This window comes from Diabrotica undecimpunctata, chromosome 4 (genome assembly GCF_040954645.1).
Source record: "Diabrotica undecimpunctata isolate CICGRU chromosome 4, icDiaUnde3, whole genome shotgun sequence".
NCBI lineage: Eukaryota > Metazoa > Arthropoda > Insecta > Coleoptera > Chrysomelidae > Diabrotica > Diabrotica undecimpunctata.
In genome coordinates this window covers 143778766-143793505 of record NC_092806.1, presented here as the reverse complement: position 1 = coordinate 143793505, position 14740 = coordinate 143778766, and the positions used below count along the sequence as shown (strand labels likewise).

General features: G+C 32.0%; 1 protein-coding gene across 2 annotated transcripts in view; it reads right to left on the bottom strand.

Annotated features, from left to right (window-relative positions):
* Positions 1–1343: 1343 nt before the first annotated feature.
* The window catches only part of LOC140440136 (uncharacterized), a 29362-nt gene continuing 15965 nt past the window's right edge, over positions 1344–14740 (bottom strand). The window contains exons 7-12 of one of the 2 annotated variants that reach the window (XM_072530432.1): positions 10506–10538; positions 10245–10277; positions 7470–7502; positions 7205–7237; positions 4851–4895; positions 1344–1469 (exon numbers count right to left, since the gene is read on the bottom strand). In XM_072530432.1, the coding sequence (XP_072386533.1) occupies positions 1458–1469; positions 4851–4895; positions 7205–7237; positions 7470–7502; positions 10245–10277; positions 10506–10538 (189 nt within the window). In that variant the 3' untranslated portion in view covers positions 1344–1457. The remainder of the gene's footprint in view (positions 1470–4850; positions 4896–7204; positions 7238–7469; positions 7503–10244; positions 10278–10505; positions 10539–14740) is intronic. The other variant, XM_072530433.1, reaches the window with a different exon arrangement.

Here is a 14740-nt window from a genome sequence, read left to right as displayed (position 1 = left end):
ATTTTGGGCCGCTCTTATGGACTCGGAAAACGTCTCTCATACAATTAGTCTTTCTAAGTTGTCATTGTCTCTTCTCGCAATGTGGCCAAAAAACTTTTAAACATTTGCATGACACTGAGAGGAGAGTCTGGTCTGAATGTTTAGCTCTTCGAGAATCGACTGATTGGATCTGTGCTCCGTCCACGAGACGCGTAGCATTCGTCTCCAGCACCACATTTCGAATGCGTCAATCCTTTTCCTATACTCTGATTGTATTGTCCATGTTTCGGCACCGTAAGTTTTTTGGATAAAGAGCGGTCCTTCCATATTTTTGACAGTCGACTCATCGCGTTCTTGGCCATCCCTATCCTTCTGCGAATTTCCGTATGGGAGAAGGCTGCATTGCTTAAGGAAGATTCTAGATACGTGAACTCGTCTACTTTCTCGAATTGATTTAGGGCGCCTGTTGTTTGGAGGATATTCGCGTGGTCCACAATTATGATTTTTGTTTTCTGATTATTAATCTTGAGCCCACACTTGTTGCTTTCGGTTTCTACTCTCTTTATCAGTCTCGACATCTCCTCTTCAGATGTTGCTCCTCTTATATTTAACGAGTATATGTTGACAATAGATTGAATTGAAGGAAGATAATCAATCAGTGCATATAGCTAAAGATTTCGTATTAGGAGAAGTCATTTCAATAGCTTTAAGGAGACCATATAACTTTGCAAAGCATTCTAATGTTTTTTAGGAATATTTGAAATGCCTTGCATTTGTTGCCAAAGCTCAAAATCAATATTTTACGTTATAAGTTTTGAAGATAAGAGTTTAACAATGGAAATTCCATAGTGACCGGTAAATGGAAGTTATCAATTTGATTGATATCATGAGAATGGTAAAAAATTTTAAAAAATGCGCAACTTTTAATTATTTAACAGCTTTGGAGAAACTGACTTTTTTGGTCCAGTTGATTTAGCATTAGACTATGCCTCGCAGACAGTTAAGATCCATATCAAGGTATTTTTTAGAACAAAGTCGTTTATTGCATTAGCTTTTAAATTGTTGTGAATCTTTTATTTAAGATATGCTCTTTTTTAAATTTACCATATCTTTAATTTCAGCTCGTTTATATTTCTTTATGTCGCTACTTAATATTATGCAAAAAATTTATCTAAACAATGATTCCCGTTATTTTATATCTTCCAACTAAATTAGTTTTAATGTTTAAGCATAGTATTTGCTATGGGATAGAAGTAATATCATGTCTGGGTCAAATCTTAACCTTTAATCAATTATACTATTTATCTTTTATATTTTATAGTATTTTATTATTTTTTAAGTACACAGGAATTAAAATAAAACAATGATATTAAACCAGTTTATTTCTATAATTATTATAAACTTCTTGCATTCGACAAATTGGTTTTTAAAAACAACGTCCAAGTTTTTGATCCAAGGTCCAAATATTTTGAGCAGTTTTAGTACCGGCGCTAAAAACAAAATTAAATAGTTTATATATACATATTTCAAAAGTGCCTAAAAAGTATTCGACCCTTGTTCATGATTTTTTTTCCTTATGCAACTTCTGACATTTTTCTATTTTACCTATGCTTTACTATTTTAAGTGACAATTCATTTGAATTTTTTATGCCATCAAAAATTTCCTGTTTAAGCGATGTTTTCAATTTTATCAGGCAAAACAATCACACGCTGTAGATAAATATGTTGTAGAATTACCGTGATAAAAAATTCAATTAAACGTAATAATCTTTGTTTATTTTCTGACCTCTTAAAGTTAAGTTATTGGTTTACAATCAGAAATCCATGATTTTTTACTGGTATTGTTTTTTACATAGGTGTTTTAATAATCTCTAAGTCCTTTTCAGCTATTCATTCTAAATCTATAGTTACAATTTTCAAAAACAACGATTTTTTTAAATGTTAGTACTGATTTCTAGTTCGTACACAGTAGATTGATCATATTTTTTAAATGCAAGTCTCACATATTTGATCAGATAACCAAGCAGAGTAAACGGACAAATTTGCAGTGCGTTAAAGTGAAATCTTCTAGTGGAAGTGCGTTCGAATTCTGGCCTGGTATACAGACAATTAAAAACTTACGTAGCAGATTAAAATTCTAAATGAATCTTCAACTAAAACTATACTACCGTCAGTATACTAAACTATGAATACGCTGGTGTCAGATCGGTCTATAGTGAAGTAGTACGGCAAGATATATGGGCTTGCTGCTTGGTGATACTCCTCCAGAGATTCTTCTCAGATGAGAATGATCCCCAATACATCGGTGTCTATATAAGAATCACAAATTTTGCATTTGTGTTATTGTTGTGCTAGAACTCCAACTAGACCGTAGGTCACTCAAACAATTGTACATGTGTCTGTTGTCCAAACCTTCTCCAACGGTCTTTTGCGTTTTTGAATAATTTTATTCTTATACATTTTTCGAGATTATTTGCAAACTTAATGAGACTTAATTCAAATTATTTGTTCTCATGTCAGAATATTTTTAATGATGGCAAGATGGAACATCATTAATTTAAACAAAACTCATAGTTTTTGTTTTTAATTGCCTTCCTTATTACGCTCGTACTCCACAGAGGACAAAGGTCGAATATTTAAAAAATAAATCATCACTTCTTTTTAGTAATAGTTTTAGAATATGTATATTTTGGTATCAGGAACGATCAACATATGCATAATTACCATTAAAGAAGGAAACACATCCTTCGATGAATTAACAGCTCATAATAAAAAATATTACATAATACATATTACATATTACATTACAACACATAAAAAATGCGGAAACGCAACGCTACGAAGAATGAAAGAAGATAAAGAAATACTCAACACTATAAAGAAAAGAAAAATGAGCTACTTTGGTCACATACTGAGAAACGAGAAATACGAATTGATGCGACTGTTTTATGACCAGGTGGGAAGGTGAGAGGCAAAAGAGGACCATGGAGAAGACGCACGTTCTGGTTAAAGAATCTGAGACAATGGAGTAGGAAAACGTCAATAGAAGTTTTTAGAACGGCTGCAGATAGAGTCAAATGAGCTATGATGATCGCCAATCTCCTTAGGGATGAGGCACATTAAAAAGAAGAAAAATAAATATTAAGTACATCTGAATAATAATGTTTAATAACGCTATGATACGTAAAGAAAAATATATTATACAAAAATTATTCAACTTATACCTAATTGGTCAGACTTAATCTTCCAAAAAAACTTAGAAGTTAGATAAGAGATGTAGAAAGAAAAAATACTTTTCAAAACATTTTCGGAGAAAAATGGAATAAGATAACAACCTACAATGACGAAGAGGGACAAATAATATAACTGTATTTATAAATAGCAATAACAAATATTCCCTATAAATGCATTCAACAGTGAAAAAGTAAAAATGCATTCAATAAAAAATTAAAAATAGCAATAGCTTTAAAATTCCAAGAAGAAAATTAACAAATTAATGACAAAAAGAAATAACGAAATTATAGGATAAAGATGGAAATGTCATTACGAACATTGATAAATTACTAAGGTTAGTAGAAGATTTCTATACAGAATTATAAAGAAATCCACAAGGCCATAATGAGCAACTAACAGAAAGTTTAGTGTCAGTTATTATCAAGGATTAGAATTGATACCTGATATATTAATAGACGAAATAAGAAAGGAAGAAGGTATAAAAAGACCTTAACACAGCTATTCCATAAAATAACCAAACAGTCATCATAGGCAGAATGATCGCCAACGTTCGGAACGGACTGGCACCCTAAGAAGAAGACTAGATACAAAATTAGATTTTTATCGACCTAATAAAGAGACACGAGACTCCATTGCCTAAGGGGATTAAAGAAATATACATCTAGTACAAGCGAACATTGGTTCTTGCTTTCGTACACTTTCGCACAGCATTCAATATGATAAAAGTTAACAGGTAATAAGTAAGTTGCAGAAAAGCAGAATTTATTATTAATAATACAAAATGATCAAAAAGGCTCACAAAAATGCAACTATAACTGCAAGATTACACAAATATACAAAATTTAGAATAACTAAAAGAGGAGTTAGATGAAGAAATTAAACATGCTTTTAAACAATTGGAGTGGGTCGTCAAAGGGATCAAATTCAACGGCGAAATGATCTCCCACTAGTAACAGATATTTTAAACGAGATTGGAACAATACCTTTTAGTTTAGATGCCTACTACAATAAATTTTGTTTAAATATACGCTTGGAAAAGATACAATACATGAAAAATCTGGTACCAAGCGAAAATCCAAAAGTCGGCAGCAACGAAATAGAATTAGTTTATAAATATATATACTTAGGTCATAAAATACAAATTGACAGAGGCAAACATATTGCTAAACTGCGAGAAAGAATCACTTTAGCATAAGCCACATATTAAGCCCTATCGGGGCTCTTTAAGAGCAAGACCACATGCTTCGTGTCATGACTTACTGTACACAGCAACCAAATTTAGAGTGACCCAAAGAAGAATGAAATGGTCGTTACTTAGACTGACTCTTAGAAACAGGGTAAGAAAAGAGAAAATAAGAAACGAACAGGCGTCACAGATATCATAGTTGAAATTAAACTGGACAAGCTATATAGCCAGAATAAATAACAAGTGATGGATACAAAAAACTACAGTTAAAGATCGCTAGCATACAGAAGAAGCAGAGCTAGACCACCTACAGGATGGATAGGATAGGCGATGTCAAAACAATCTGGGAATTAGATGCAGGAAGCTCAAGACCTACAGAACTCCCAGAAAATCAAAAATATTAAATAGATGTAAAAATTCATTGGCTTGTTTCAAAAGCACAAATACTTACTCCAGATCGGCCAACACTCCAATTTCCACCAAATCTTTTCTTGCGCTAAAACAAAATTTATGTTATATTAAACTTTTTTAATCATTTCCTATCCTTGTTTATATACAACTTATTTATACAGACACCAGGTTATCGATAGAAAAAACTTGATACTTTAACGATTTAATAATAATAGTAAATAAGATTTGTGTGTAAAAAATAGTAAAACAATATTGTAAAATACATTTTATAATATAGAACAAAATTACCAACACATACAACCCAATTTAAGTATTAAAATATTTTGTACAAGTTTTAAGACTAAAAACTTTTTTGATTTTGACTGATTTTTTGAATTCTAGTAAACAAAAAAGTAACATATAAAAGAATAAAAAAATGTAAAAATGTAAAAAAAAAGAAAAGATAAAAAAATTAAAATAGGCCATAAAAAATACAGCTTAAAATATGATAAATCAGTAATAAAATTTCAGACACACTCAGGTTCGAACTTTAAACGAAGATGTGTTGTCTCTAATTAATTACTATTTGATCGGTGTTTTTACAAAACAACCATATTTACGTTTTAACAAGTTTCTTTTTTTCTTTCAATAAAGACTAACCCCCATTAAGATACGCAAAATGTCCCCAGTCCCAGAGGTCAATTTTTTTAAATTTAATTACGTTTTATGTGATTAAAAAATGAATCTCAGCGCAATTTTAGCCTGCCACTTCGCTTCTTACACCCTCTACCCCCAAAAACGTAAATTTTTCGTTTCTATTTTTTTTTTGGTGCAGTGAAGTCAATTTAACTTTTTATAAAAATTCACACGCATAGTTAAGGCTTTTACACAACTTATCTATCTATTTCTTATAGACCGTAGGTTGTACATAACCTAAAAATATATTTGTTTTAAAAAACGTATAACTTTTTTTGAGATGGTTGCATTTCCAATTATTTTTATTTAGTGTATTTAACCAAAAAATATATTTCTTCCTGTTTTTTTTTTTGGTTTTTCCGTATGATGCACCATCTTCAAAAATCTTAAAAATTGATTTTTTAGCGGATTTCATTTTACGGACTTCAAAATATATCAAACCAAGGTTTTTTATAGGTTAAAAACAAAAAAACCAAGTATATTACGGTTTTTAAGGGTTTTGATGGGGTTAAACGAATTTTTTGACATCGACACATCCTGTATTAATCTTCTAATATTTTTACTTTGCATGTGAATAAAAATTAATACTCAGCTCAATTAATCTATTTTTATAGTGTAGATAACTAATAATGCATTTTTTTTTTGAAAAAAGCGTATAATTTTTTTTTTGTAGGTAGCTGGAGGTCCACTTTTTTTAATTTTGTTTATTTTAGGAAAAACTGTATCTCTAAATTTTTTCCAGATTTTATCGTGTGATACGTAGTCTTCAAAAATCAGAAAAACTGTCTTTTTTAGGGTTTTTAAGGTTTTTTGCTTATTTTATAGACTTTATAATAGATCAAATCAAGGTTTTATATATTTTATATACATCCTAAATTAAATAATGTCTTTAAGGATATTCAAAAATTATGCAAAATGCCTTTAAACCCCCCCAAAACATGTTCTTTATAATTTTTAGGGGTTTTGGCGGATAGATACATATTTTTTTACATCTACACAATCTGAATCAATATAAGATATTTTAGCTTTTTACGTGATTAAAAAATAAGGCTTTGCGCATTTTTTTAAAGAGCCTTTGGTTAAGTACATAACCTTAATTTTTAAGAACGTTTAACTTATTTTGGAGGTGGAAAGTCCATTTTTTTTTATTTTGTGTATTTGATCAAAAATTATATTTCAGTTATGGTGCAACAGCTTTAAAGATCCAAAAAACTGTTTTTTGGGGAATACAATATATTTTGACGTCTTATTTTTTAATTACATACAAATTAAAAATATGTGAAAATTGGTTTAGGATCCTAAAAATGTGATTCCTCTTGCAAAACCCTTAAAACCAAGAAAAACATGGTGTTTTTGGGAAGTTTAAAGGATTTTCGCCCAAAATTTGAATGTCTTAAAAACTCTTTTAATTTAAATTATATATAATCTATAATAACACCTTGATTTCATTTTATTTTAAAGTATATAAAATAAAAAAAATACTCCCAAACCCCTATAAAATAGTTTTTCGGAAAATAGTTTTTCGAAGATGGCGGCGGGCTAAAATTGCTCTGAGCCTTACTTTTTTATTCACGTAAAACGTAAAAAATTAAAACAAAAATTAATTCTGTTAGTGAAGGCATTTTGCATAATTATCCTATCGGTAGGTACGCAAGAAACATTAATTAAAACAAAAATTGGTTTTACTTTTGAGCATAATAATTAAAGAGCATTACTAACCTTTTCTCCGTCTTCCTCATGTCTTTGTTTGTGCTAAAATAAATACACATTATGATATAAATGATTTAAATCATAATATTTAATTTAAATATATTCAATAGAACAAATTTGAGAAAAAAAACAGACAAACAAAAAAAGTTCTTTTAAGTATATAAACGGTTATTGTCTACAGAAAATAAAAGCTTTATGGCTAAGTCAACAAACAATGTTGGTACTTTACTGGAAGCTAATTTAAAGGTAAAATAAAGCTTATGTGTATACTCACCAATTTTATTCCTGAAATATACTTGGCTGGATGCTAAAACGATACATTTTTATAATATATTTGTTTTGCTTTCCGAAATAAATATAACTATTTTAATACTCTACACCCCTCATAGAAAGAATAAAGCTCACAACTTTCGATATGAATCATCTCAATGTATCACTAAATATAAATTTAAACTATCCCCTATGGACAAGCCACCCATTAACTATTGACGTAATACTTGCCAAGTATCCCATATCAACTACAAATTCCACAATAATTAAATCTCTCTTCATGGAAATTCTAGACCACTATCCTAATTATTTGCAAATCTTTACTAAAACTCCAAATGGTCACGATGCTGCCTACTACTGTAAAGAAAATTCTTATAGCATATCGATACCAACCAACTGCGGTATACCAACAGGTGAGGCTACAGCTATTTTGGAAGCCCTAATCTTATTCGAAAAGAGTAGAACGATTTAGTGCATTATCGCAACAGACTCATTAAATGCATTACTGGAAGTAAAATAAATATATACCAACAACACTATTATACAAAGTATAAAAAACGAACTAGTAAAATTTTGATCATTAAGAAAGGAAGCGGCTTTTATTTGGGTACCTTCACATACAGGTATTTACGGAAATGAAAAAGCAGATCAACTAGCTAACAAAAGTCAAATGAACTCAAAACATCCTGCAAAATTGAAGACATATCCGTACACCGATCTAAAAAAACCTTGTTAAAATCCACTGTATTAATACTTGGCAAAATTATTGGGAAAAATTAGGTACTAAATTAAATGTAATTTGCCCAAAATAAATGATGTCCTGGAGACTCCTTTAAACAGAAGAAACCAAGTCATTATTAATCGTTTAAGAATTGGCCATACTGCCTTAACACACAAATACCTAATAACAAAAGAACCACTACCTATCTGCTCCAGCTGCTCTAACCCACTGACTGTGAAACACGTCCTGCTTGATTGTCGTCAATTCAAGGAAAAAAGAAGATCCCACTGATTCACAGATGATGATCTCAAGACAGTTCTCACCAAAAAAAAATTCGACAATGTTAAGGTATTTAAAAGACACTAAGTTATTCAATTTTATTTAATGTAATATTTCATGTATTTGTTATATCCACTAATAACCTTGCGCAATTAATGTGGTTTTGTGTTTAAATAAAAAAAAGAAAACTATTTTAAAATATGTGGAGTATGTTGATTTCGTAGATTTTAATAAAAGAAATTTTCACAAATAATATTTATACAACATAGTTTTTCCATTAGTCATTTAATTTTTGTTAATAATAAATGTCTTATTATATGTATTAAGGTCTGCTAAGCAGACCTTAATACATAGCAGCAGTCTGCTAGCAGACCTGGAAAGATACAGACCAATCAGTCTCCTTAACCATCTTTATAAATTATACATTCGAATAATAACGAACAGATTAGAGACAAAGCTGGATTGTTACCAACCTCGGGAACAAGCCGGTTTCCGCCCTAATTATGGCACAAACGATCACCTGCAGTGCCTAAAAACCCTTATAGAAAAAACTAACGAATATAACCGTCCCTTGGCATTGATATTTGTAGACTTTAAAAAGGCGTTTGATACAGTGGAACTACCGTCCATCTTAAGAGCACTACAAGATTGTAGGGTCATTACAGGGGCATTACCACAGATATTGTAATATAGTTAAAAATATATATGAAAATGCCACAACAATCATAAGTCTACATTCAGCAACTAATAAAATAAAGATAAAAAGGGGAGTCAGGCAAGGTGATACCATGTCACCAAAGCTGTTCATTACCGTTCTTGAGTATGCATTTAAAAAACTAACATGGCAACAGAAAGGAATATCCATCGATGGAGAAAGATTAAACCATCTACGTTTTGCGGACGACATCGTGCTTCTGTTAGATAATCTGGGAGAGATCAAATACATGCTCCAAGAACTGAATGACATACTACAAGAAACTGGGCTGGAGATAAATTTCGAGAAAACCAAAATAATGAACAATATGGTTCCCAGCGAAGAGATACAGATCAATAACAACAAGGTAGAATTAATCGATAAATACACATACTTGGGTCATGAAATTAGAATAACCAGAGACAACCAAACCTGCGAGTTAAATAGACGAATCACGTTGGGATGGGCGGCATATGGAAGGATGAGAGACATTTTTAAAACAAATACCCCAATTCACCTGAAAAGGAAGGCATTTAACCAATGCATCTTACCAGTCTTGACCTACGGAGCAAAGACCCTAACTTTAACGAAAGCTACTGCCGAAAAACTGAGGGTAACACAAAGGCGAATGGAGAGATCAATGCTGGGCCTGACCTTGAAAGATCGCGTGAGAAATGAGGAGATACGCCGACGAACTGGCGTAGACGATATTATACTGCGAATCAATAAACAAAAGTGGAGGTGGGCTGGACATGTTGCTAGAATGGAAGACGGAAGATGGACGAAGAGATTATTGGAGTGGAGACCAAGAGCCGACAAGCGAAGTCGAGACAGACCACCCATCCGATGGACCGACGACCTAAGGAGAATAGAAACAAACTGGATTGCAGCAGCTAGAGATAGAGAGAACTGGAGACGTTTGGAGGAGGCCTATATCCAACAATGGATGTGAAAATGGGGCTGGATGATGATGATATATGTATTAAATAAGAGTCATATTTTTTCAATAAATTTTGTTATAGGTATTATAATACATAACTTTTCAAAAAGTTGTTTTGATTTAATAATTAAAAAAAAATAGTTACCTTTTCTTCGTCATCATCGCCTCTTCGTTTGCGCTAAAATAAATATACATATATGATATAAATGGTGATTTTTAATTGTAATGTATTAAAATCAAAAAATTTGAGAAGAGCAAATTACCAAACAAATATTATTTAGACTATTTAAAAGTTTATGGTCTCTAACATTAAAAACTTTATGAACTGAAGTCAGTAGTTACAAAAATAATAAAGATATACTGTGAGCTAATTTAATGGTAAAAGAAAGCCTCTGTTTACACTCACCGAATTTACTCTTGAAATATACTCGAATTTATGCTGAAATATAAAATTTTTAATTATCTTATTATAAATTTTTTTTTATATATAACTGGTATATACTAATTTCTAAAAATATTTAAACTTAACCCCTTAATCGGCAAGACCGTCTGGAGACGGTCTTTACTCTAACCTAAGTATTTTTTAAACTACGGGTGTGATTGAGCTGAACGACAAAACCGTTTGTAGGTACTGTAAATACGAAACAAACGGTACCAGTTTAAATGTTGTAGCTTTATTTAATTTACAGCAGCTGGCATTTGTGTCCAGACATTTGTATGATTCAGACGCCAAAATTATTTTTTTTTTGTTACGGGTAACAACGATGAATTTAAAAAAAAGTATCTTCTAGTTGAGAAATAAACAAGAAAATTTTTGTGGTAAGTAGTTATTATGTGTATTTATTGATTAACTACTGGGTGTGGAAAAATAAGCAGTGGATTTGAAATACCGCGCATTTAGTAAAGGTCGTCTGCAGACGGTCTTGTCGCTTAGTTGCAAAATTTTTCTACTCTTTTCTTATTATTACGCGTATTTTTGTTCTTTATTTTACTTACTAAATGTGCGGTTATTTTTTTATGTAAAAAGTGGAGCGTAAACGTGGTGTAGAAGGATGTAGGAGAGCATGGGCGACAGGAAAAGGATTAGATGTCTCTACTCACTAAGTGAAGAAAAAGTAATAGACAGTATGGAATCATTTACGTTAAAGATGTTAATGAGGTAGACAGTGATCTGAATTGCAAGCGTGATGAAATTACACCCAAGGATGATGAAATAATGACTGAATGCATGCAAAACATATATTCAACCGCTACATTTGTACAGGTACATATCACTGAATATCAGTAGTACTTCACTCATTTCGACCGATGCTACTCAAATCATCATTTTGCCAAAACCAGAAACATAATTTTGCTTAACACCCCAGACATAGGTGTTACAGGAAACGTTATCAGGTTATCGCAGACAGTGCCAGACTTCCTGAATCATGTCATTTACTGTGATAACTTCTACAACTCATTACCTCTAATGGTTTACTTGAGAGTCCGTGGCATTTTTGCTCTAAGTACTGTTAGAAGCAATCGAATTCCTATCTGCAAATTGCCAGGAGACACCGATAAAGATTTAAAAAAAGAAGCAAGAGGTTATTATGTCGAATAATGCGTATCAGCTTATGGTGTCCATCTGGACACAGTTCTGTGAAAAGACACTGAAAATGTTAGACTTTGTTTGACATATGTTGGTGTAAAACCTTTCTTGAAAACCCAATCAGTTACTCTACAGGCTAGGGTGGCTCGTTATGATCAAAAATCAAACAAATACATCAATGTTGGATATCCACAGATCATTCGAGAATACAACTCTCACATGGGAGGTGTAGATCTCATGGATTCATATATAAGTCGAAGTGGACTTAGTATCAAAACAATAGTCATGGCCATCAGAATTTTTTACCATCTACTGGACATGGCGATTACCAATGCCTTCGTTCTTTATCGACGCGTAAATGTCGAGAAACATCGGAATGTCTCCGATAAAGGTAAAAGACAAAAAGACATGACGATGCAAAAATTTCGTAAAAACGTCATGTTGGACGACCATCGTCCGTTCCACAGCAATCTAGTAGTTCTGCCGTCGGTAGACGAGCTGTTCATCAGGTGGATAAAGTAAGATACTACGGATTCAATCACTGGCCTGAATGGGGATCGAAAAAGGCGTGAAAACTGTATATGAAGTCTGACACTCATTCCTTTTGCACCAAGTGTAACCTTCATTTGTGTAACAAGAAAGGTAAAAGTTGCTTTACACAGTATCACACGAAAATCTGGTACGTTTTTGTTTATTTACTTTTCAATAAAAATATTATTTTTCTGCAATAATTAATAAATTAAATTATGGTGTTTTGAAAAATTTTCCTTCTGAACGACAAGACCGTCTGCAGACGGTTTATCATTTATTAAGCTGGCGACCAAACACACAAACAATATCACCAAACTGACCTCAGATTCGTTTTTCTCACACCCAAATTACCCTAAAACCAAAATTCCTGAAACATAAAACCTGCTATTTCTATCTCCTGCCGATTAAAGGGTTAAATGTTTAAAAAAATATATTAAAAACTTGCAGTTATACAAATCATATACCGCGATAAATCTCACCACGTTTGTCACTAATATTTCCTAAATTTGCAGGTATAATCCAAATGGGATTAAAGAAAATGAATTTTATGAGACATGACTCATCCCATCATTTTGTATGCATATTTCTCTAAAAAATTGCCAAGAACCAAGTTAAATGTTAACACCTTTGCTAAAACTTCTATAAACGCAGCATTGCTAAATAACTTTACTTTTTTATCATTTAATTTTGGGAATTTTTGCATAAAAAAATTAAAAAGCTTCTCCTGATTTGTGCGATGACTTAAAATGTTTTATTTACTCCAATTTTATACATAATATGTGGTTTTTTCTTTAAATGTCAAATAATGATGACATTACTTATCTAACTTAATCCTGTCAAAGTTTGATGTCATGTTCCCGACTCTTGATACGCATTGGTAATTGTTGATGATACTGATGGTCGAGAACAACTTTCAGCAGCCATTCCCGATGTTGGCGAATCATTAGGGTTTAAAATTTTTTGAGCATTATCGTTCTTATTTCTTATTGAATCCTCTATATATCCTTCGGCAACCGGCCGATTGATTGATTTCCAGCCCCCATGTCGTTTGAGGCATTCTAGATTTCCGCCTCCATCAATTATTAAAAGTGTTGCTGAAGTTCGTCGCAAAGAGTGACCCGTGTATGCGCTTGCATCGTTTAAATTTAAATAACTAACTACTTTTTGGGCTACTGCGCTGATCAAATGTATTCCCATGACGCTTCGGTAACACTTTCCATTTTGGTACTTAATAAAAAATCGGTTTTCTGTGAAATTTTCAGGCCGCAGTGATGCATACTTTTTATACAGTTTAATGTAGTTTTGACCAATTATCGTAAAAGATCTAATTTGTCGTATTTTACTGTCTGAAATTTTGATAATTATTACATTTTCATTATCCTTATCGCCACAATGTCCACAGTCTTCATTTTTACCATTTCGTCGCATCGACAGGCGCCGGTAACCCCAATTAACAAAACAATCTGAAATATTTTTATAATCTAGTAGAGTATACTACATGCTCTGCAATATAATTTTTTTTACCTTTAATCCTAAATACAACTTATCTGGCGCTTCAAACAAAAATTTATCAAACTTGTCTTTAGTGAAAACTTTAGACTTCTTTGCAGTATATCCTTCGCTTGTTTTTTTCAGCAAGGCACGTAACTTTAAAAATTTGCTTATATCCACATTTTTTCTAATAACTAACTCGGATTTTATCATAGAGTATCGTGACCACATTGTAGAAGATTTCCATTTATTTTCATTTTCCATTATATTAAAATATGATAGTAAAACGTCTTCGGTAACTTGCCGTACTCCTCTTGTATCGCACCACTCTTGGAAGTGCTTGTACGCTAACCGATACTTTATTCCGGATTTGGAGGGCCCCAAACGTGCTACTGCATCATTAGTGGCTTGTGGTTGCAACAACAATAAGCTGTCTTTAATAATTGCAAACAACTGTCAAACAACTGTAACCAGGGAGACGCAAATTCCACCGACGACTTAATTATTTTAATTTCCAACATCTAGAGACTTTGATAGTTGTCACAGTTAATTTCGCGTAAAAATAGCGTATAAATTGTACTATTTATGGTTGAAAATTGCTACGTTTGAAGAAAAAATAGTATACTTTATTCGGCAAAGAAGCGACTTTTCTTGACTTGCCCTCTATTACGCGCCTCACTTCGTTCGGCGCGTAATATCGGGCGCGTCAAGAAAAGTCATGCTTCTCCGCCTCATAAAGTAATATATTTACTATTAATAATACTGGGAAAGGATCAGTTTCAAGGAATCTATCAATATAGTCCACTTTCGAGTCACGCTCTTTCTGTTTAAAAAAAATAATTAAATAGACATATCCCTACTTTTACGATTCTAGTGGTCTTCGATGGTTAGTGTTTCTGTCGATTTTTCTTCTTCTTTTTTTTTTCTTGACGATTATTTCGAATATAGTGTTTATTAAGTTGATTTTTGGAGTTTTACTTTTTTTAGTTTGAACTTGATGTCACCGATTAATAAGTTATGATCTGAGGGAA